This window comes from Mesoplodon mirus (assembly GCF_964341445.2).
Source record: "Mesoplodon mirus genome assembly, chromosome: 2".
Lineage (NCBI taxonomy): Eukaryota > Metazoa > Chordata > Mammalia > Artiodactyla > Ziphiidae > Mesoplodon > Mesoplodon mirus.
In genome coordinates, this window is record NC_138977.1 from 159,759,062 (window position 1) to 159,782,290 (window position 23,229).

The window sequence follows — 23,229 nt, forward strand, 5'->3', positions numbered from 1 at the left end:
TGCCTAAAGGTCACACAGCTCATAAGGAATCCTGTCTGTGAGGAAGGATCTAGATAACCAGCGGGGGTCGATGTCACAGAAGGAGAGAGACAGAGACAGAGAATTGGAAGAAGGTGCAGGTAGAGAGCTGTGTCCGAAGCAGCGGAAGCCCCCATTAGGACTGAGAAGCAAAGATCCCTGGTGGGTTTGAGGAAGGGGTGTGGGGGGCACAGCCGACTGCATTCGGTTGAGGACTGAAAGGGCCATGATCAAGGGGGAAAGGGTAACTGAAGATTATGACGGCGAACTCTTCATTCCACACTTGATTTGGGTGAAAGGACTTCGGGCATCCCCCGTGACCCTCCACCTGGGCTCCCGCACTGCCCCCTCTGTGCCAGTGTGATCTGCTCGCCAGCTCCTGAGTGACCTGGCTCTGATGGGCATAGCTCCTGAGCTGCTATGATGTCTGGCACATGCTAGGAATGCTGGGGACACCAGGAAGGAGAGGATGGAGATGGAGGGGAGAGAAGGGAAAAGCATGGAGGGGGTGTGACAAGGACACTGTCACTGAACCATCTCTGTTGTGGTCACATCGCTAGTGAAAAGTCCCCTGAGGTGGCCGCACCCCGGCGGGACAGATCCCGAGCATCTAGCGTGACTGGGGCTCTTCAGTCGGTGCGCACAAAGTGCCGGGGGTGCGGGGAGGTCCCTTCCCAGGGCAAGCTGTGAAGGTCCCGATGGAGGGCCCAGCTGAGCCAGGTTTTGAAGGTAAATAGGAAGAAGCCAGGTGGCCACTGGGGGAGCAGTGTTTCAGACAGCAGCAGAGCAGGGGTGGTCAGCTGGAGTAGCAGTGGTTGAAAAAACAGACCCTGGGGCAAGACAGCCTGGCTTTGAACCCTGTTTTCCCGCTTATTGGCTGTGTGGCTTTGGACAAGTGACTTAACCTCTCTGGGTCTCACTTTCCTGAGATGGTAATAATGCCTCCTCACTGGGATGCTGTAAGGTTTAAGTGAACTATTACATGGAAAGTGCTCTCAGTAAATGTAGGCAGCGTTATTATTGCCAAGTGTAGGCTGTGAGTAGGTGTAGCAGGACCAGGACCAGACCAGGCTAAGAGCTGGGTGCTGGATTAGCTAATGCCCAGCACTGGGTGTCGTTTGCAGGACTTGCCAACTTGAGTGTGAATGAAGGGGTTGATTTCGTGTTCAGCAAATCCAGCTCAAAGCAGAGCATTTGTGCATTTGAACCAAAAAGTCATTACCCACCTGAGGATCCAGATCTCACGAAGGTGCTGGTTATAGTCTAAGTCCAGAACGTATGATGGATGGGCCAGTGAGCACACCCTAAAGACAAAGAGCAATGCCACATGTGGCCGTGACTCCCTGAAAAGCACCATGTCCCACATACGAAGAGAAAAAGGGACTCAGGTGATTAAAAAAAAAAAAAAAAAAGCAGAAAGCAAGCCATGCTGGCTGTGTGGCCAATTGAGGACCAGGTTCCCTTAAAGAAGAAAATCATTTAAAATACAAGTGTTTTGGAGTGTTTGTGTAAGATCATATGGGATCAATCACTTCCTTTTACATTTCTCTTGGCCTACCTAGTAAATTGCATGTACCTAAGCATGGGGAAAGTTGACTAAGAGCTTGACCCAGGGCTGGGAGCTGCTTTTCCTTTATCTCTGGAACATTTTCAAATCAGTTGAGAATTCTGCTGAGGGTAAATGGTAGATACCCTTCCTCCCACTGAAAATGCCTGCACTCTCATTAATATACACTGATATGCATCTGTCAGCCAATACCAATGACAGATGATATATCACTCTGAGGCATTAATGAGGTAGGACATGCAAATCAGTGAGTGAGTGCCTGGTGCCTGGGAGGTGTCTAGTAAGAGGAGGACTCTCTTTATATAATTACAAACGTGGATGTTGACACCCGAGGCCGCGTTCTGTTCTGTCCACCCTGGCTACTCAAAGTGTGGTCCATGGAGCATCTCCTGGGAGCTCTTAGAAATGCAGACTCTCAGGGCCCACCCCAGACCTACTGAATAGGATTCTGTGTCTACAAGATTCCCAGGGGATTTCTGTGCAAGTTAAGTTGTTAGATGCTAGTTAATCTGAGAGATACATGGCTGTGAGTTAGAAAGGGGTGTAAGTGTCTGTATTAGTTTACTTGGGCTGCCATAACAAAATACTACAGACTGCATGGCTTAAACAACAGAGGCTGGATGTCCAAAATCAAGGCCTGGCTGATTGGGTTGCTGGGGAAGGCTCTCTTCCTGGTTTGCAGACGGCCACCTTCTCTCTGTGACCCCACATGGCAAGGGGGACGCAGGGGGCAGATTGGGGCAAAGATGGGAGGGAGAGAGATTGTCCTTTTCTTATAAGACCACCAATCCTACCAGATTAGGGCCCCACCTATGACCTTATTAGGGCTTCAACATAAGAATTTAGAGGGGTCACAATTCAGTCCATAGCAGGGTTCCCGTTACATTTTTGGCTTTGTAAGGAAATGAGTTCTCATGCCTTCTTCCCTGACTCAGCTCAGGTGAGCCCTTCCTCCATCACATCATGCCACAGAATCCAGGGGAAAGGTTCCACCTCCTCCCTTCTCTGGGCTCAGCTCCGGAACTGTCAGCAAGGCTACGCCCTCCTGGCCTCCTGTTCTTCGTGGGTGGTTCAGAGCAGCTCTAGCTCCAGGCTTTGTCTTAAGGGTCCTGTGTCACCCTGTAGGCAGAAATGCTTGGCCAAACTCTCCCAGTGTGGCACAGATGTAACCGATGATGCCATGACGTTCACAGATTCTTGCTCCCCGCTCTCCCAGCCCAGCATCACACGTGTAACAGCAGCAGGAAGCAGGAGCCCCAGCCAGCATCTCAGTGCCTTCGCGAAAGATGCTCAGAGTTCAGAGTTCATCTGTTTTACTGGGTGTTTCCTTTAAAGGAATGGGCTGGATTTGGCTCATCCAGGTGATGCCTCAGTAGAGAGACTTTCCTTACAACAAGCCCCATGACAGCATGATGCTGGGGACAGAGAGACCCTCCTGTCTCAAGCTTTCATTCAACAGCTTATCACTGGGCACCAATCATGTGCTGGGCACAGGTCTGGCCGCTGGAGATGGAGCAGTGGGCAAAGTCCCTGCTTTCCTGGGGGATGTCTTTTCATATCTCACTGAGGGGAAACAAGCAACATGCATGTAGATAGCAGAAACGGTGAGACTTGAGGCTAAAATGATGCGAGAGGTGAGCCATTCAGCTATTTGAAGAGAGAACAGCAAGTACAAAGGCCCTGAGGTGGGAACAGGCTTATTATGTTGGAGAAAATGTTTACATTGTTCATCAGCTGTAGTTTTCAAAGCAGTTCCCACCACATACAGGATTTTTAAAAGAGACCGTCAACCCGAAACAATAGTTGTAATGAGCATTGTTAAAACCCCAGTTTGTAGAGTATCACGACTTGCAAAAACTCTTGGCTATCTAAGTGTTCGACCCAGTTTAATTGATGGGAAACAGAGGCCCAGGGGCCAAAACAACTTGACTAAGGCCAACCCGCCTTTAGGAAGCAGTGGCCATTCCACTAGGGGCCAGTTCTGAGTTCACGTCATACTAATTCCCTGAGGTTTACTATTTGTTTTTGGCAAGTGTTTGTCCTGAATTTGATAGAGTCTCCAGAAATCTGGCATTAAAAAAAAAATAATTTTGAAGAAGCCACATTTCCAATGGGAGAAGGGCGTTAGGAGCCTGAGAATTTCAAACGTGCATCACAGTGATTTTTTTTTCCCTCCAGGAACATAAAAAACAGCATTTTAAAGCTACGAATGAAGAGCTACGATGTGGCATTAGTAGCACAGGGTCTTGGGTCAGACAGGTCTGGATTCAAATCCCCCTGGCCCCGCCCAGTGTAACCTGAGACGAGGTACTTCAGCTCTGTGAGCCTCGGGCGGGTGTCCTCATCTGCAGAATGGGGACACTGCCAGCACACATCTCAAGGGTTGAGGTCAGTGGAGAATTTCTGTGAAGCATTTGGAAGAGAACCCACCATGAATTAAGCCCTGGACAGGTGTCAGCTCCTACCCGCTGCCCTGGGCCTTTCCCACCCAGCCTGGCCTCCGCTGCAGGTTCTGTCACTCACAGTAACAAGACCCCTGCTGGAGTCCCCAGCACATGCTGATCAGGCAAGTGTGGTCCAGGCTGTGCTCCAGGACTGGGAAGAGGGAGAGTGAGATGCCCTTGGCCTTGTAGAGCTCATACCTGGTATAGTGAACACAGAGGCAGGCCCTGGGTAGGGGGTGGCCGTGACGGGGGGGGGGTTGCTGGGAGCCAGGGAGAGCCCTGCTGGTGGGGGGACCTCGACATGGACACCTGAGGGTGGGAAGGAATGGGCCCTGCCCGAAACCCCCCAAGTCTTGCCTTCATTCTTGGAAGAAGATCCCATGTGCGTGCGCTCTGGCCCCATGTCACCTCAGCCCTTGTGCCCAGATCCAGCCTTGCATCTGCTGTCCCCCTGCCGGGGACACATTCCTCAAATGTCACCCGAGAGCGGCTGCCCCATGGCCTTGCTTAACCAGCTGCTCCCCTGATTTACTTTTCCTGTCACTTCTTACTACCTGGTCTTTGCTGACTGATTGTCTCCCCACGAGGCTCTGAGGGCAGGGGAGCTGCCGTGTCCCAGCGCCCAGAACAGTGCTGAGTGCAAGCACAGCACAGAGGCACAACACAGCACGCACCACACACAACACACGGCACACACAACACAACGCAGCACACACAACACAACACGGCACAGCACACACAATGCACAATACCTATAACACACGGCACACACAACACAGCACAGCACACACAACACAACACGGCACAGCACACACAATGCACAACACAATACATATAACACACAACACAAAGCACACACAACACAACACAGCATACGCAACACAACACGGCACGGCACACACAATGAGCAACACAGTACATATAACACACAGCACACACAACACAGCACAGCATACGCAACACAATATGACACAGCACACAAATGCACAACACGATACATATAACACACAGCACGCACAACACAACACAGCATATGCAACACAACACGGCACAGCACAATACATATAACACAGCACACACAACACAGCACACACAACACAGCATACACAACACAGCACAGCACACACAATGCACAACACAGTACATATAACACACAACTCACAGCACACACAACACAACACACAACTTTCAGAACACAGCACAGCACACACAACACAACATAGTACAGCACACACACAACACAGCACAGCACTGCCAGGCATTCTGGCAGCACTCAGCTGTATCTGACCCAGCTTGGAGCACCAGCTGCCTGTGTTGATGGGAAGAATGTGTCCCAGTTTGCGCTGGATGGCCCCTGTCCGTTTTGCCTGCATTTGGCCCATGGGATGCAGTGATGTGACATCATCAGCCTGGCCCCAGCGGGCATTTCAGTTTTCAAGCCCTATTAAGTAAGGCGAAAAGTGGGTGCAGGAAAAACATCAATCAGCCCACGGTACCTTTCCCAAGAGACTGATTCTGCACATCTGCAAAATGTTCTCCCAGAGTGAAGATTGGAGTCGATCCACTCATATAAACTTGCTTTGTCCTCTCCCTCCCCAGGCTTTATTCCCCAGCACCAACTGGCCTGCACCACAGATATCTGCTGGGACCACAAGCAATTGCAGTACCACCCTCACCCCCCACTGCTCCTCTCCCTGCCAATCCATCCACTGCACCGCAGAAGCCTTCCTAACACGGCATAGCACCACCCCTCCCCAAAGACCCTCCCTGGCTCCCCCGTGCCCAGAAGATGAAGTCCAGGTCGCTTAGCCTCACACCCTGAGCCCCCTGGGCCCTGTGCTCACCTCTACAAATGCGTTGGCTGCCTCTCTCACGAGGTTCTCCTGCTCCATGTCACACCATTTTCATTTGCAATTTTTCTAACATCTACATACCAGGGTCTGTTCTAGGTGCTGGGGATACAGCACTTGCTCTCGTGAAGCTTATATTCCAGTGCAGGGAGACAGATCGGTGATGGCACATAGAAGGGGCTCCATAAATGTTGGTTCACTGATGGTCACACCAACCCTCTGAGTGGGAACCATTGATGCAGTTTCACAGGTGAGGTGAGTGAGTTCTCAGAGAGGGTAAGCAACTTGCCCAAGGTCACACAGCCAGGAAGTGGCGGAGCTGGGATGTGAACCCATGTCATCAGATGACAAAGTTCTTAAGCACTGCCCCTTCCAGCCTCCCATGACTGGATGAGAGACTGACCCCAGTTATTAAAAAAAAATTCAGGAAAGACTAGAATGAGAATCAGCTTCTCAGGCTGATTTTTTTTAATAAAATTATTTATTTACTTTTTTTTCACTTAATCTTTTTAAAAAATTTTATATTGGGGCATAGTTGATTTACAATGTTGTATTAGTTTCAGGTGTACAGCAAAGTGATTCAATTATACATATACATATATCCATTGTTTTCAGATTCTTTTCCCATATAGGTTATTACAGAATATTGAGTAGAGTTCCCTGTGCTATACACTAGATCCTTGTTGATGATCTATTTTATATATATTAGTGTGTATATGTTAATTCCAAACTCCTAATTTATCCCTTCCCCCAACCATCTTTCCCTTTTGGTAACCGTAAGTCTGTTTTCAAAGTCTGTGAGTCTGTTTCTGTTTTGTAAATAAGTGCAAAAAATGGGCAGAAGATCTAAATAGACATTTCTCCAAAGAGGTCAAAAAGCACACGAAGAGATGCCTAACATCACTAATTATTAGAGAAATGCAAATCAAAATTACAATGAGGTATCACCTCACACTGGTCAGAATGGCCATCATTAAAAAGTCTACAAACAATAAATGCTGGAGAGGGTGTGGAGAAAAGGGAACCCTCCTGCACTTTTAGTGGGAATGTAAATTGTACAGCCACTATGGAGAACAGTATGGAGGTTCCTCAGAAAAACTAAAAATAGAGCCACCATATGATCCAGCAATCCCACTCCTGGGCATATATCCAGAGAAAACCATACTTTGAAAAGATACATGCACCCCAGTGTTCATAGAAGCACTGTTTACAATAACCAAGACATGGAAGCAACCTAAATGTCCATCAACTGATGAATGGATAAAGAAGATGTGGTACATATATACAATGGAATATTACTCAGCCATAAAAAAGAATGAAATAATGCCATTTGCAGCAACAAGGACGGACCTAGAGATTATCATACTAAGTAAGTCAGAGAAAAACAAATATCATATGATATCACTTATATTTGGAATCCAAAAAAAAAAATGATACAAATGGACTCAGGCTGATTTTTAAAGCCCAGAAGTTGCTCCTGGGAGATTTTTGCAAATCCTTCGAAAGCTGTAAAGCATTGTCCTCCCTCCACGTGGCATTGTGATTTACAAGGCACTTTCCCCCAGGTCCCCATTTCACCCCCAGGGTTACAAGGTCACTGTGCAGTTATTACAGAAGAGGCATTCCACACAGAGAGATGATTTGATTACATGACTCTCCAAAGTCCACCCTCTGGTATATTTGGGGCCCAGGATCCAAGCAAGGGTCTAGCCAAGTTCTGTGCTCATTCTCAGATGCTCTCTGCCTGCCCGCCTTGCAAGGGGGTCTCTGGAGGGCGGTCACAGTCTCCCTCAGGTGAAAGAGAATTAGAAACATACTGGGTTTCTCGTCCTTTATAGAGCACGTACTCTCTGCCGACTTTGCTATAAGTACTTTGCACAGATTCACTTGCTAAATCCTCAGATGTGGGCAACACTATTACCCCCAATTTACAGATAAGGAAACCAAGGCCAGAGAGGCTGAACTACTTGCCCAAGGTCACATATCTGAGAGCAGAAGTATTTTTCATCTCTCTTCTGTGCAATCCATCTTCTGTTTTGCTGCCAGTGTCATCTTTCCAGAATCAAAATCTCATTATTTCCTTATTTGAAATCCTTCCTGAGTTCTCCATGACACCCCAAAATCTGCAAACTCCTCATCGGGATATTCCAGACCCTCTGAGCTCTGCCCACCCTGCACTCCCAGCTCCCTGCACACACACACACCATTCCTTCTGCCTGGAGTTCCCTTCCCTCTTTGGTGTCTGGAAAACCACAGTGGGCTGGGTTTTGTGTTTCCTCTGGACCCTCCAGCCCACACTTCAACTCCTTACCCACCTCACCTCTGCTCAAGTGTGATCTTCCCTGAGCACCCATATGAAATAGCACCCCATTCCTTCCCTACCCCTGCTCGACTTTCTCCGTGACATCTGTATTCATCCAGGGCACCATCTATGTATTTGCATAATACCGTTGTCTGAACCTGATGGGACCACAAACTCCTCGAGGCCCCGGGCATATTGAGTCATATTTGCCGAGTGGGTGAATGTGCCCACAGTGGTGGTTCTCAGAGTGGGGTCCCCCCGACCAGCAGCAACCGCATCACCTGGGGACCTGTGGGGAATACAGCTTCTCAGGTCCCACCCTGAACCGCTGAGTCAGAAACTCTGAGGAAGGGCTCCTGGGATCCGCAGGGCCTCCAGGTGATGCTGATCCGAGTTTGAGAATCTGGACAGAAGGCTTCTCCGGGCTGATGATGGGTCCACAGGCTTAATTCGGGCTGACCTGAGTCGCCGCCCTTCAGCCCGACAGCGTTCTCCAGAGGAGTGAGGTCTCCATGTACATTCAGGACGGGCAAGGCTGTAGCCAGCTAAGCAGCTGTCTGGGGGTATCAGCCCTTAAGGGGTGTTGAAGTGCTACTGGACACATGACAAACTGGAAAAGGTTGTACTTACCAGACCCCCTGGGTGGGATGCTGTGTGGAACCGGAGGAACGGATTGATAAACCACCGAGGCTTGGTGTGCACACCTAGGGGCATTCAGCAGGCGCAGAGCCAGGTAGGTGACCAACTGTCCCTGTTTCCCTGGGACTGATGAGTTTCTCAGGACTCTGGACTTTCAGTGCTAAAACCAGGAAAGTCCCAGGCAAATGGGGACAGTTTGTCATCCTAAAACCTAGCACCACGTGGGCTTCTAAGAATCTGAGTGGATGCTACAGCCATGCCTACCACTGGCACTCATCTCTGCACCAGCTCCCAGGCTCCAGCTAAATAAATCTTGGACAAGTCATTTGGTGCTACTTCAAATCCATGATCTTTATTAACCTGCCCAAGGCACCTCCGTGTCTTGGTCTAGTCTTGATGTTTATGTTTTTAAAAGAGTACACACTGTAATTCCATTACCATGCATTTCAAGAACAGGCAAAATCTACTTTTAGTGACAGAGGTCAGAATAGAGTCACATGGGGGCCTGAGGGAGCCTCCTGGGTGCTGGAGAAGCCCTCAGTCTTGATTCAGGGGGTGGAGAGACAGGCCTGCACACGTATAAAAGTTAGTCGAGCTGCCCACTTAGTATTTGTATGTGTCACTGCTTATATGCCACACCACGATAAACAACGAAGAGTAAGGTTTGAACCTGGAAATTTTACTTTTCTGATACAGAACTTAATGTGTTGCAGAGAATCCGAGAATTGGAGGATAAACTGGAGGTCCAGAAGCGACATCTGAAAGAGCTGGAGGAAAAGGTGAGTGGTGTGAGCTCAGACCACCCCGTGGGCTTCTCTCCATGAGTCGTTCACATGGAATATTCTCTTCTCATGTCAGTTTCATGAAACCCAAGGAATGGCCTCTGTCTCCAACCCTCCCTTCTCTGCCCATGTCCCCCAAACTGGCAGTCCAAGAAATAGGTAGCCCCATCAAGTACTTTTCTAGGGAAGAAAAACACAGTCTGGGGGCTTCCCTGGTGGCTCAGTGGTTGAGAGTCCACCTGCCGATGCAGGGGACACGGGTTCATGCCCCGGTCCAGGAAGATCCCACATGCCGTGGAGCAGTTGCACCCGTGAGCCATGGCCGCTGAGCCTGCGCGTCCGGAGCCTGTGCTCCGCAGTGGGAGAGGCCACAACAGTGAGAGGCCCACGTACCGCAAAAAAAAAAAAAAAGAAAAGAAAAAAAAGAAAAGTACAGTCTGGACTCAACTTTGTGTGAGCGAGGAGGAGGGTGTCTTTTTTTTTTTTTTCCACAAAAGACCTTCAGGTGAACCCCTCTGACACTACCTCACCTTCTTTTGTGAGCCATAAACCAGCCACAGACATTGGACTCATTCACCTTGAACGACATATATGCCAAAAACCAGTGAGTGTTCTTAGAAGTCTCCTCCCTCCAGCAGGAAGTATGGCTGACACCCAGCCCCATTGTCTTCCTATGGCTATCACCATTTTAAGGGTGAGATCGCTGAGCCTGAGAAAGATTCAGACACTTGTCCATGATCCCACAGCTGGAAAGGGATACCCGGGGGTCTCCAGGGATGTCACACCAGTGCCCCCGCCACACGGTGTTGGTCCAGATGGACAAATGAGTCCACACATGTGGCATCTTTGTCAGGGCACTTACCACTTCCTGTCCATCCACTAGCTTTTATTCATCTCTTTATCCAAGAGAGTTCTTGCCACAGAATAGGGCATCATCAGATGTTTGCAGAATGAGTTATAGATGAGTAGAGAGAAAACCCAAAACTGCACATTTTATATCGCAGCAGTATGCTCCCATGTGGGAACAGGTGAAGGGCTCTGACCCCATCAGGGTGGTCCGTTGGGGACCATGTGCCCCAGGAAGCTTGAAGGGTGATGTGCCATCACCCCGGGGAAGCAGATGGAGAAAGGGCATTTCTGGGCTTCAGGTATCTGAGGCTGGTCTTTGGAGAGAGGAAGCCGTCTCATTCCATGCACAGAGTCAGGCCAAAGTCACGAAAGCCACCAGAGAGCAGATTCAGGGCTATCTACAAATGGGCTGACAGCCCGCTCTGTTTAGAGGGAATCAAATACAATGGCCCGAAGAGACAGAACAGCTCTTCAGATGGTACACCAGCTTTCTCTCCTGGGAATCAGCTATTACACAGGTTAATTCACCTTCCTGGCATCTTCCCATCTGCACCTGGAGCCCTGGGGCCTCCCAGCCTGCACAACCAGCAGGGGGGCAGCAGAGGGTCATGGCTGGAGGATTTGGGCCAGTTCTCCTGTTGGCGCCCTGGAAATCCCATGGAAATTCGGTTTAAGCAGATTCCTAGAGTCCCCATCTGCTGCATGCCATCCCCCCTCCTCAGCTTCCAAGGTTATTTTGAGGAGCTGAGGGGATCTCAAGGATACTTCAAGGTTTTCCCCATGGGCACTATTGGCCTGGGCTGGTAGAAAAATAACTCCAGCCACCATGGTCAGTGGTCAGGAACTCTGTTCCTGCCACACTCCACAGGCTGGTCTTGGCAAGGACCTCCCCTACCCTGGGCCTCAGTTTCCTCATGTAGAATATGAAGAGCTAGGTGATTCTAAATGCCCCTTCTAGCTCTAACTTCCAATGATTCTAAATTTTGTTTAAAATTTGGTGGCTGTCTGTTTGGATTTTCATTTTTTCAATAACAATTTAGGGGAGCTATTACCTTGATTTGGAAAAAAAAATAATGAATTATTTTCAAAAGCCCTGGATAATGTTCAGACATGTTTCACCTAATCACCAGCAATTGTTTTTGAATAAAGCAAGTAATAAATAAACTAGGGGAAAAAACTCTACTCTCAAACTGACCTGTGTAATTTTTCATTCCCTTAAAGCCAATTTTTTCTGCAATTTTTTTCTTTTTAAAGTAGACTAATCAAATGGCACGAAAGATTTTAAACAGTGGAATCTCTTGGGAGAGTGGGCCCTGGTAGGGATGGTATAGGGGCCAGTCTGCAGGTCGGACTGGATGACCTGTGACCTGGGTGGAATCTTCCTTGATCCTTGTACGCATGTCATGCCTGGCCTTTGGTGGGACCATCAACTATGACTATTAGAGAGTTCTTCCTCTATATATACTGTCCTGCCAGGTTCTTCAAGAAAGTCACACCTCTGCACCAAAAAGCCCTGGTCCATGGTGTACATCTCCCCTGTCTAAATTAGCCAGATGTTTGGGGACTGTGTAGGGACAACCCAGGCTGGGTGACACATCCCACAGGATGGGTTTCTCAGGTGAAATCAGCTCCTAAAGCCCACTGACTTCCTGTTTCTCTTTCCAAACCCAACCCCAGTGGTGTAGTTCTTGTGAAATGCTGTCATTGAGTTCCATACTACATATCTTACATCTTCTTTTCTTTTCTTTTTTTCCCCCTCATTTTCTTTTGGTCTTATTTTATAGTTTTTGTTCCTTTTTTTGTTTTTCTCACTAGCATTCATTCTGTGGCCTTGATGACTTCAGTGAGCCAAGAACTCGGGTTGGTATCCTTTCATTTTCACTGATAAAAATGATTTTTCTAAAAAGGAGACTTCCTCCCAGCTCTGACTGTAACATTCCTTTAGGTGCCATGGAAGGTGGCCTTGTGGTAGATTGCTCCTCGTCAGGCTCACTGGCCCCAGGGCATCCAGGGGTCACTGGCGAGTTCCACCCCTGAGGGGAAGATCAGGGAGCTCTCTGTGAATAAGATTGGACAATGGGGACCTGGTTGTCCCCCTGTCCTATTTTATCTTGAGAAGGCGGTTGTGGCTTTTCCCAAAGGTTCTTTCTATTTTGGCTTCGGTTTTGGGTGCCCTCTATTGCCTGTGGGATAGTAAATTCACTGTAGGGTCCAGACCAGGGTGGGCTTCTGGGATCAGGGGTCTGCAGGAGTAGGAGGCTGATGGGCAAGTCCATGACCTGCATACAAAATGCTCAGGAAGCCTGTGTAAAGAGCCCAAGCTCCTTGCCTCTCCCCCACCACCTGCCCTGGACCCCAGGCCTGGTTTTGATGGCATCCCAGCAGCTGGTCCTTCTCTGATCATTGGACCCTGCGTGTCTCATCCTGAGTTCCTTCTTTGGCACCCAGGCCTCCCCCATTCTCCCTGTTCTGAGTGCCCACCATGGACTGGGGTCTGCCAGGGCCCCTAGAGTCTAGAATTCTGCTGCTGAATCCAGCCCAGGTGAGGGCCCTGTGAATTCTGAGGATGCCCACAGCCTACTAGCCACCTGGACCCCCAGGCTGAGCTCTGACACTTGTCCCTGCCTGATGTCCTTGTGGATACCCTGAGCCCAATCCCTGCACACAGGGCTCTTCCTTGGATCCTCTGTGCCCTGGTCCTAGGACAGCGCTTGGCACATGGTTGATGCTCATTCCGTGCTTGTGCAGCAAATAAAGGAATGATCCCAGGTCTGATCAGACTGGGAGTGGGGGTTGCCATAGTGGGTTGGGGGTGGGTGCTGGGAGACAGGCCATCTGAACCCTATTTCCTCACTCCCTGGATTGTTGGGGAAGGTCCCTCAGTGGGCTCAGCTGGAGAGTTCAGGACAGTGATGGGAACAGGTGAGGGCAGATAAGCCAGGGGCTTCCCCAGCCATTCTCACCCTTGGTTCTTATGTCATGTCAAATTATTTTTTAATTTTCCAGGATAGAAAAAGAGCTTATGGAATAAACTGAGTCCTATGGCAAACCCAACCCCACTCAAACAAAAATTCAACAGCAAAACAAGCTATTCCAAGCCCAGAAACTGAAACCAGAATTCACAGATACTACACGACAGCTTGAACGGGAGGCATTTAGGATCTATGGCTGGGTCCTGGCTGGGCCGAGCTGTAGGAGCTCTGCAAGGATGATGGGGAATTTGTCAAGCTCAGGGCCACATCCAAGTCCCCACTGTGGTACCTTCAAGAGCCCGAGGGGCAGAGACCTGAATACCAGGAAACTAAGTGCAATTACTAGAAATGGATTGATTGGAGAGCCGCTGCACTGTCTGGGGACAGACTGCATCCTTGTCCCTGCACAGCATGCCTCCCCTAGCTGTGGTGTGTGTACCCGGCTAGACACTGACTGTGTACATATGTCTCCATGAACTGTGCCGTGTGCATCCTGGAGTCTATCAGCCAGAGTGACTTGCAAATGTCCCTGTGATCTGATCCCAAAGTCAAGCCCCAGTCAACAAAACCCTCCAGATCTGTGTGCAGCTGAATTCAGCAGCTGTTGGCCAGAGAGAGAAGACTGGAGCCTCGCCCACTGTGGATGGTGGACCCCAGGACCTCGGATTTACAAGGGGGAAGGCACAGCCTCCATCACTCTTGAGGGTGAAAGTCCCAGAGCTTGACTGCACCTGGGCCATTGTAGAACAAGGATTGAGAGGTGGACAGCGTCCCTGCCTAGACCACTCTCGGGCTGTCTCACATCTGGGTGGTAATTTGAAAGGAGCTGGCCAGGAAGAAATGCTGGGTTGTGGAGTGATCCCTGGAGCACACGCAGGAAATGAGGCTCCTTCCGCAGTGGTCTGAGACCAGGTCCACTTTCTTACAACCTCGGAGGAGGAGACAGCCACTCCTAATCCCAGGAGACCTGCCTCTGCACCACGCCTCCCAGGAGAACGATGGATTGGGTGGGGCTGCCAAGGAGGCCAGGACACCAGCTGGTGGAAGTCAAGCCCAGGAGCAAATCCTGGAGAAGAGAAGTTACTTTCCGATGTTGTTGCTGTTGTTGTTCTAGGGTGAGCAGGTGGTTGGGGCAGCATCTCCAGGAAAAGGCACCTGCTCATATGACTGATCCCTCCCAAACTTTTGGAAGGAAGACGTTGGGAATCAAAATAGATCAAGTGAAATGGAAGGTAGTGAATGTGAAGGAAAGGACAGCTGCATCTTGTTGGAAGGAGCAGCTGAAGGCAAGGATGGGTTGATCCCAAGGATGGAAAGATTCATTGCTCTGTGTTTGTTGGGCTGCAAGAGCAATCCTATAATTTCTAGTGAGAATAACCTTTGGAGAAAACTAAAATGACTGAAATTCAGGCTACCAAAGGAATCAAGGAGGGCAGGGAATCCAACAGAGGAGCTGAAAGTTCTCAGAAGGATAAACCCAAGGATGGAGAAGGACATGGAGCTCAGCACAGAAGGGGCACCCAACCAGATGGAGAGGGATACTCAAACCAAACCAAAGGATTAGGGGGCTCTAAGAAAACACACACCCAAGACAGCTGAGAAGTGATCATTCTCTTTTGAAATCTAAACCCAAAGCACCACCACAGCAGCCCCCATGACTTTCCCACATCTGATAACCAAAAGCAAATGAACTGATGTCTTTGCTTGAAAAAAGCAGGCATCTGAGAACTCCAGGCGGCAATGGGAATGTGGAACCATGCCGCAAGTGAAAATGAAAAGCATGTCTGCTTTCTGTGGGGCCAAAGAAACACAGAGAAGCCTTGCTTTGCTAACTTAGCAGCAGAAGTCCAGGAGGTGTGCAAGGGTCTCTGGGAAGCTAGTCCCACAGCACAGAGTGTCCATCCCTCCCTGATGCAGGAGTGTGGGCCTCATGCCCTCCTGCCCTGCGCTTCTGTCTTCTCAGCTCTCCCACTCAGACAACAGGATGCCAGTGGGAGTGGCTTGAAGTCAGACCCATCCAGGTCCACTCCTAGACCAGCCACTCCCCTGCAGTGGACACTGGCAAAGTATTTGCCACTCAGAGTCTTAATTTCTTCATCTGTGGAATGGGGGGTGATAGTTCCCACATAGCACCTCACAAGAGGTCTTCTTTGGGCACCACTAGACAGTTAGACCCAAAGACTCGGATACTGGCAGGAGATGCAGCAGGCAGCATCTGATGCACCCCTGTGGAAGTCGTCCTCCAAGGAGACCATACGGCCCACAGGGGACCAGGAGCCAGTCTCTTTGGCCCCCAGGAGACAGTTCAGATGCGAGCGAGTGAGGCTCATACAGGCAGGTGCAGGGAGCCAACAACGAGTCGGCATTTCTTGTGACAGTCCCAGGCATCGCTTCCAAGGTTCCTGCCAGGGCCAGGCCCAGTCACAAGAGCCACAGGGGGCCTCAGAGTTCTGGCGGCCCACCAGGTGCGTACTCATGTACTCATACATCATCCTCTGCGCCCAGATGAGACACACAGCTCAGAGCTGCTGTTGTGCTTGTTGCCTAGTAATGCAAGTGACCTTCTGCCCAGATGTGGTTTCCAGGTGGTAGAGCTACAGACTCAACGGAACCCAAGTCAGTTTCTCACACAGAAAGGAGAAGGGTTGGGTCCACCCTTTACCACCAGCCTCCTCACAGATCTACTTGGGGGGGTGAAGGGAGAGCCCAGGTCAAGTTCCTGACACAGGGACGCCATGCTATGCCACTTAAATGTGCTGTTTCCCACTCCCCTCACATCTCACCCCTCCCCTCCCCTCACACCTCATACTTCATTCCTCCCCCCCCCCTCACTCACTACCCGCCCCCCATATCCCTCAGTCCTCTACAGGCAGTGGAAACCAGTGAGGGGCAGGGTAGAAAAGTCCAGGGGGCAGACCGTGCCCCGCCGCCACCGTCTGGCAGCGGTGTGGGCCCGGAGACCAGCCCTGCGGGTGACCAGCCATCCGGTTTGCCCAGGTCAGGACTTCCAGTTCTAAAATGGGGAAGTCCTGGGCACACTGGGCATTTTCCCCCCCGCTGCACTTACTGAGTTGGAGTCGGGTGAAATGCAACAGGGGGGCGTGTGCGGGAGCTGAAGCTTCTAGAGTCCGCTCACCCTAGAGGTCCCAGGTGCACTGACTCGGTGCCCAGGGCCCTGCGGGCGGAGGGTGGGGCGGGGCTGGGGGGCGGGGGCGGGGGGGGTGATGGCGCCGCAGGTGCACTGCGCACGCGCAGGCCCTGGTCAGGGGCCCTGGTCACCTGGAGAGCTGGACTCTGCGATTTAGCGCCCACTCAGCACCTTTCTCGGCGAATCCATCATTCTCTCTCCTTCCATTGGCCAGCCCTCCTTCCCTCTTTCTGGGTTCTCGCGTTCCGCAGTTGAGCCTCAGGGTCCGGGGCTCCTGCTCTCCCCTCACCTTCCAGAACCAGCTTGTGAAGAGCTGATAAGCGGGAATGCCACCTGCCGCTTCCAGTACAGAAAAGCACGTTTGTTTCCCTTTTCTCACATTTAACCAGGACCTGATAGAGGCCTGCCAAATTGGCGATCCCAACCAGCCGATTTGGGGTGCCCTCCAGGTTGTCTGAGAAGCCTCGGGGACTCCTGCAGACCCCGCACTGTGACCCTGGTTCCAGCTGAGGGGCAGAGCTGCCGGTCTCCAGAAGCCTGGCCTCCTCCCACCTCCCTCCCAACCCTCCTCACGCCCCCTCCCCACCATCTCTCTGGGGCTGCCATTTCATCTGAAGTGGGGACCCCTGCGTCCTGCTCTCAGCCAAGCTCTGTGTCCTTCCTGTGATTGCCCTCAGCCTTGGGGAACCTCACCCAGGCTGCGAATGATGCAGGGCCACATCCTTACAGAGGTTTCACGGCCATCTGTCCCCTTCCCTCAGGTCTCCAGCCCTGAGAAGCCCGCAGGGGTGATAATCCACAGGCAAGCCGTGTTCCTGTCCTTCTCCCTCAGACACAGATGGTTCATTCCAAATGAAGCCCACAGTCTTAGTTACTTATCCAAAAAAAGTCTGAAGACACTTCCCCAGGCAGAGGCCCTGGGGCTCAAATGCCCTTTACCTGTCCCAGCTGCCCCTTTCCTCCGGGCTGCTCCCCTAAGAAAGGTCTAGAATACCTGCTTCCTCCTCCTTGCAGGCCTGGCACATGATTTTTTAGTTGGTCACTTGGCCCCAGTCAGCTATCAATTAATCCTTCTGCTCGAGGATGCTCCTGGCAGCTAAGGCCCCTGGGAGCTCGTTGTGCCAGGCACAGGACCAGGCACTTGAGAGCTAAGTGACTCGTGCAACAGCAGGGAGGGGACTGCTGTTCATCTCATTTTGCAGGGAGCTGGGTTAAGTGCCTAAGATCTTGGCGCATAAGAGACAGAGCTGGACACAGCCCAGGCAGGCGATCTGAACTACGTGTTGCTTCTGCCTGTCACGCACAGCCTGCGTGCTGCATCCACTGTGTGCCTGGCGCTGTGCACTGCTTACCCTACAGCCACTCATTTATGCCTCAACAGCTCTTGATATGGGTACTATTTTCACTACCCACGCCCACCTTTTATGAGAAGTTAAGTGATTTGTCCAAGATTTCATCCAAGAAACACCGGAGATCTGAGTTGCCCCACTGCGCCCCCTCTTGGCCGATTCCCCGCCCTGCTGCCTCTGACCGCTCCGCGTCTATTGCAAGCCCCCTGCGCCACCCTACACAGCCACTTTTGAGGAAGTAGATTTTAATTATTTTCCTTTGCCTTATGGCTTATTGCAGGATATTGAATATAGTCCCCTGTACTCTGTAATAGGACCTTGTTGGGTTTAAAAAAATCTTTTTTCCATTATGGTTGGGAAATACACGCTTAAAACACAATTTTCTCCCAACCCAGACAACCTCTCCACTAAGGTAGACAAGAAAGAAAACAATTTTATTATCGAAAGAGCATCAAACCAGAATGTGATGTGCATCACAGACCATCCGCTAAGAGATTTGCAAAGACAGAAAAGAATCTCACTTCTTGTTAGCCAAGGAGATACAGCCCAATTTGTACAGGTCCTCAGGATAAACAATAATTTGTTGTCACGTAAGAGAACACTATTTATTACATATAGGTCACCCTAAATCCACCTGGCCATTGGAGTGACCTTCTGTGTTTGTTCATTTGTTTTGTACAAAGAAAAGTGGAATTTCTCGTATCTCTATGACAGGAGGTGGTTTTGCAACTTGGAGCCGGGAGACCAGGAAGTTAGGCTCTGACCCTTCCACAGGAACTGGGAGACAGGGTTCTATTTTCCTTGGGTGTTTGCATGCCAAAGAGATAGCTCCCAGGATCTTCAGAAACACGTTCCTGGGTCAGAAAAGCAGCAAAAGGCCTATATGGCTTTTAAAAGAATCAACATATATTTCAAAGAGATGAAGAAAGAATGACAAGTTTTCTAAAGTAGGTGCTCTCAGAAAAGGGTGGGGGAAATCTCTTCCATCATTTTTTCACAGGGAGGATTAAGTCCCGTAGTTTAAATTTCTATTTATTCCTGCACCACTCTGCATCAGGCCTATTTATTGCACTCTTCCCTGGCCAGCTCCTTCCGTTCTCGCCTCCTGCACCCCCCGCGGTACCCCATCCTCAGAGACCTGTCCAGGACCCTCCTTGGCTCTAAACACTCCAGGGACCCCCTCGCTTCCCACACAGAGATGCCATGTCCTGGAGTCCAAGGCCCACAGGGATATGGCTCCAAGTCACCTTCTGTCCTGGGTCCTCACTTCCCCCTTCAGTGTGTGCACTGGGCCAGCCAAACCCGACCACTCCCACTCCCTTCACCTGCCCTGGCTCTGTCCTGGGGCTTTGGTCCTGAGACTCCCTCCACCTGGAGGAGCCTTCTGCCCACCTCTGCCATCTGTGATGGGTCATTCCTTGGCCACCTATACAGCCTCAGGCTCCTCCACAGCAGGATGTGTTTCCTCCTGTTCGGGATCTGGGTTCATCCCTTACCCCTTGAGTTTTGGAGTCAGACTTGGATTTGAATCCTGACTCCGCCACTGCCCATCTGTGGGGCCTGGCCAACTCCCCCAGCTTCCAGAACCTCTGTTTCAGCATCTGTAAAATGGTTATGAAAACGCCCACCTCCTGGGGTTTCCAGGAGAATCGTACGAGGTAAGGTGAGATGACCCAGTGCAGTGCTAGCTTCCCTTCCCCTTCCCCTAGTAAACTCCAAGCCTGTGATAAATGTTTGCTGGACTCAGAAAGGAGGTTTAGAACTTCATTTATTACCTGGTGAACACTTGAGCCTCACTGCTGAGAATTTATAACATTCTGATGGTCCTGCCTAGAAATCTTATTTTCCCTCTTTGTACACATTATTAAGTTTTTAATTCCAAGTGACTTTGCTGCTTTGTGTGAGTGCAGGCATGCTGGCTTGTAAAACGAGAGGCTTTCATTCATATTGTATGACATTTCTGCAGGTGAAACCCAAGTCCCCCACTCATAAATAATCCACCTGTTCTTGCCCTCCTCAAAGGATATTTTCCTGCACAATCTGAAGGCACTGCAGCCACCTTGACATCTCCAGAAAGTCCATGTTGCAGATTCACTTAATTGTATTAAGTCTTGGCCCACGACTATGTCTGGGATGGAGCCGACAGCTAAAGGACGGACTGAAAAAAGTTTCAGCTACGTTGTCAGAGCCCCCAGCAGCGATGGGTTTGATATAATGAACGTCGATGTGAAGATCGACACGTCCTGGATCTTCCAGGATGTAGAGGAGACTGGTGAGGAGCCAGAATGTCTTCCAGAAGAAGCAGCCAGAAGCCCAGACATGGACCCTGGAACGCTCAGGAAGCAACTGGAATCCTCAGAACAGAAGCTGTTGGTAGCTGTGGACAAGTACGTGATGTCAGAGTCTGGGCTGAGGAGCAGGTAAATATACTGTTTGGACCTCTTCTTTGTGTATGTACGAATCCTGGGGCATCCTAATTGTGTCAGGATGGAGTGTTGAATCATTTCTGTGACTGAGGATGCAGGCAAAACAGTCAGTGTTCCACAACCCGCCACAGCAGTCCCTGGCTCCTTCTCTCTCTTTCCCTTCCTCTGCTCCGTATCATAGGGGCTGAGCCTATTTCCCAGGCTCCCTTGCTCACTGGCTTCCATCTGAGTCCAGCCAATGGGAGACGCTGAAGGGAGGAGGACGGGAGAAGCCAGGGTATTCTCCCCTTGTCTTCTGCTCTGGGTGACGTCTCTGACTATGGCTGCCATTCCGTCATGCTTTTGGCTTCCTCTGTGGTCCTGCTCCTGGGCCCCAGTATCACCACCTCCTCCCTGTCTATCCCTCCAGCCCCAGGGGCAGAAGTGGCTTCCAGCAGCTGCTAACCTCTGGGTTGCCTGTCATCTCTGTCTGGCCTTTCATCTCTTCCATCATCTTTGTAGCAGATTCCCTATGTTTGTTTGATTCTCGCTGCTGAACCTTCTGGTGTAGGCTCTATTTTCCTGATGGAACCGACATGGTCCAGAGGTGGGGCGTTTGAATCCAGGTCTTTCTCCAAAGCCCATGCTCTGTTTTGATACCTAGGCCAGTAGAATGAGGTGGGGCCTTGCATACATATCAAAGGAGAAACCAACACGGAGATGCAGTACGGTTATGGCTGGGGGTCTGACAGGTTTACCAATATGGCAACAGCCAAGTGTCTTAAATTTGTCCGACTTCACCATTTTTGGTGTGTTTTCCTTCATTTTAGTAAGGGCAAGTCAGTAAATGTATATTTACATGATCTTCACTTTTTCTCCTCTTTGTAAAACTTTTCACGTGAAAAAATTCACATATGAGAAAAATTATTCTGTCACCTTCAGTATCAGTCTATGTGATTGTCCATTCACTCATTCATCCATTTATTCATTCATTCCCTCATTCATTCACTGATTCTACAATGTGCACTTAGCCCTCGGGAATCACATACTGTTTGTTGTATGAGTCTGCTGGGGCTGCCATAACAAAGCACCACAGACTGGGGGGCTTAAACTGGGGGGCTTCAACAAAGCACCACAGACTGGGGGGCTTAAACTGGGGGGCTTCAACAAAGCACCACAGACTGGGGGGCTTTATTCTCTCATAGTCCTGGTGGATGGAAGTAAAAGATCAAAGTGTGGACAAGGTTGTTTCCTTCTGAGACCTCTCTCCTTGGCTTGGTGATGTCTGCCTTCTCTCTGTGTCTTCCTGTGGTCCTCCTTCTGTGCATGTCTGTGTCCTAATCTCCTCTTCTTATAAGGACACCAGTCATAGTGGATCAGGGCCCCTAATGACCTCATTTTAACTAAATTACCTCTTTAAAAACCCTATCTCCAAATACAGTCACATTCTGAGGTACTAGGTTTAGCTAACTTCAACATATGAATTTGGGAGGACATATTCAGCCCAAAACATGAGTTCTAGGGGTTGAGAGCTGGAAAGGCAGGGCCCCAGCCCTGGAGAGATAGAAGTATAACTCACACAAGGTTGTACATGGCAGTGAAAACCAAAAGGTCACCAGGCCTGGGAAAGATGGGTGGGAAACCCCTGCCAGACGGGACCCCTCTATGTGAGGGAGAGACAGGCAGCCTGGAGGCACCATGAGTGACGGAGAGGAGGGGCCTCTGTGGCTGGGGCCTGGGGTGAGGCCATCCTGGAGGCGGTGTCCTGGACCCACCTGTGGGGAAATGTGGGCTGTGTCCTCAGTTCTCTGAAGGTGGGACGCACCATCCTGTAGAAGCAGGGCTTCGGGAGGGGAGGCCCAATCTGCGGCAGGGGTTGGGAGAAAAAAGAATTAAGGCTTACCAAGAGCCTGTGGTGCAGGGCACAGTGCTGACCTCCCCCCACTATGCCTCCATCACTGCTCCCTTGAACCCTGTGACACATAGAGTGATATGATCCCCTTTTCCAGATGAGGAAACTGAGGCTCAGTGGATGAAATACATTACTCAGTGTCACCAAGAGCTGAAGCCAGGGTCTGAATGCACAGCTCTGAATATAGATTTCAGGCTAATTTCACCATGGGTTTGCTCTAAGTAGGGGATAATAAAAGATTGATAGTGTACATTGGATTTCACTTCAGTTAAAGAGTTAATATTCAAAAGTATTTATTGCAAAACTAATGCAACCACGATGTTAGAAATTTGAGAACGAGAACCCCACTCCCACCTCTGTAACACTGTCATCACTGCAAATTCATTTACAATCTAAATGCAACAAAATTAATAATAGCTGAACACTTGTTGAGTGTTTCCTCTGGGCTAGGCACTATTTACATGCTTGACGCATATGAACAGACTTAATCCTTAAAAATAAATTACTAGAAATGAAGTAATAGCAATATCCTCAATTTCTAGATGGGGAAATTAAGGTGCTGGCTTAAGTAACTTCTCCGTGGTCACACACCCGGCTACATGGGGGCGCTGGGACCACCCAGGCAGCCTGCCCGATTTATCCTGGTGGATATTCCCTGATGGAGTCTCCCAGTTCTGTAGCACTCTTTGCAGCTCTACACTGTAATATATATATTTTTAACTTGTCATTAATCAGTGAAAAATGGTACTTCATTGTCTAGTTCCTATTTGTGTGTGTATATGTTTCCTATGGCTGCTAAAACAAATTACTGCAAACGTGCTGCCTTCAAACAACACACATTCATTGCCTTTCAGCTCTGGAGGCAGAAGTCCTAAAGCAGTCTCACTGGGCTACAGTCACGGTGTCCGCAGGGCTGTGCTCTCTCCAGAAGCTGTAGGGGAAACCTGTGTCTGCCTTTTCCAGCATCTATAGCTGCATTCCTTGGTTTCTGG

At 50.0% G+C, this 23,229-nt stretch overlaps 2 protein-coding genes across 3 annotated transcripts in view; both read left to right on the forward strand.

Moving 5' to 3' along the window:
* The window catches only part of JAKMIP1 (janus kinase and microtubule interacting protein 1), a gene marked incomplete at both ends in the record, with an annotated part of 71,702 nt that extends 59,084 nt beyond the window's left edge, over window positions 1–12,618 (forward strand). For both annotated transcript variants that reach the window (XM_082605194.1, XM_082605195.1), the window contains 2 exons: window positions 9,534–9,599; window positions 12,236–12,618. In XM_082605194.1, coding sequence (XP_082461320.1) covers window positions 9,534–9,599; window positions 12,236–12,286 — 117 coding nt within the window. The remainder of the gene's footprint in view (window positions 1–9,533; window positions 9,600–12,235) is intronic.
* Window positions 12,619–19,832: 7,214 nt separating this feature from the next.
* LOC309816156 (uncharacterized protein C4orf50) overlaps window positions 19,833–23,229 on the forward strand; it is a gene marked incomplete at its 3' end in the record, with an annotated part of 50,574 nt that continues 47,177 nt past the window's right edge. Inside the window, exon 1 of the mRNA XM_082643362.1 lies at window positions 19,833–20,340. Within this exon, the coding sequence (XP_082499488.1) occupies window positions 20,045–20,340 (296 nt within the window). The 5' untranslated portion in view covers window positions 19,833–20,044. The remainder of the gene's footprint in view (window positions 20,341–23,229) is intronic.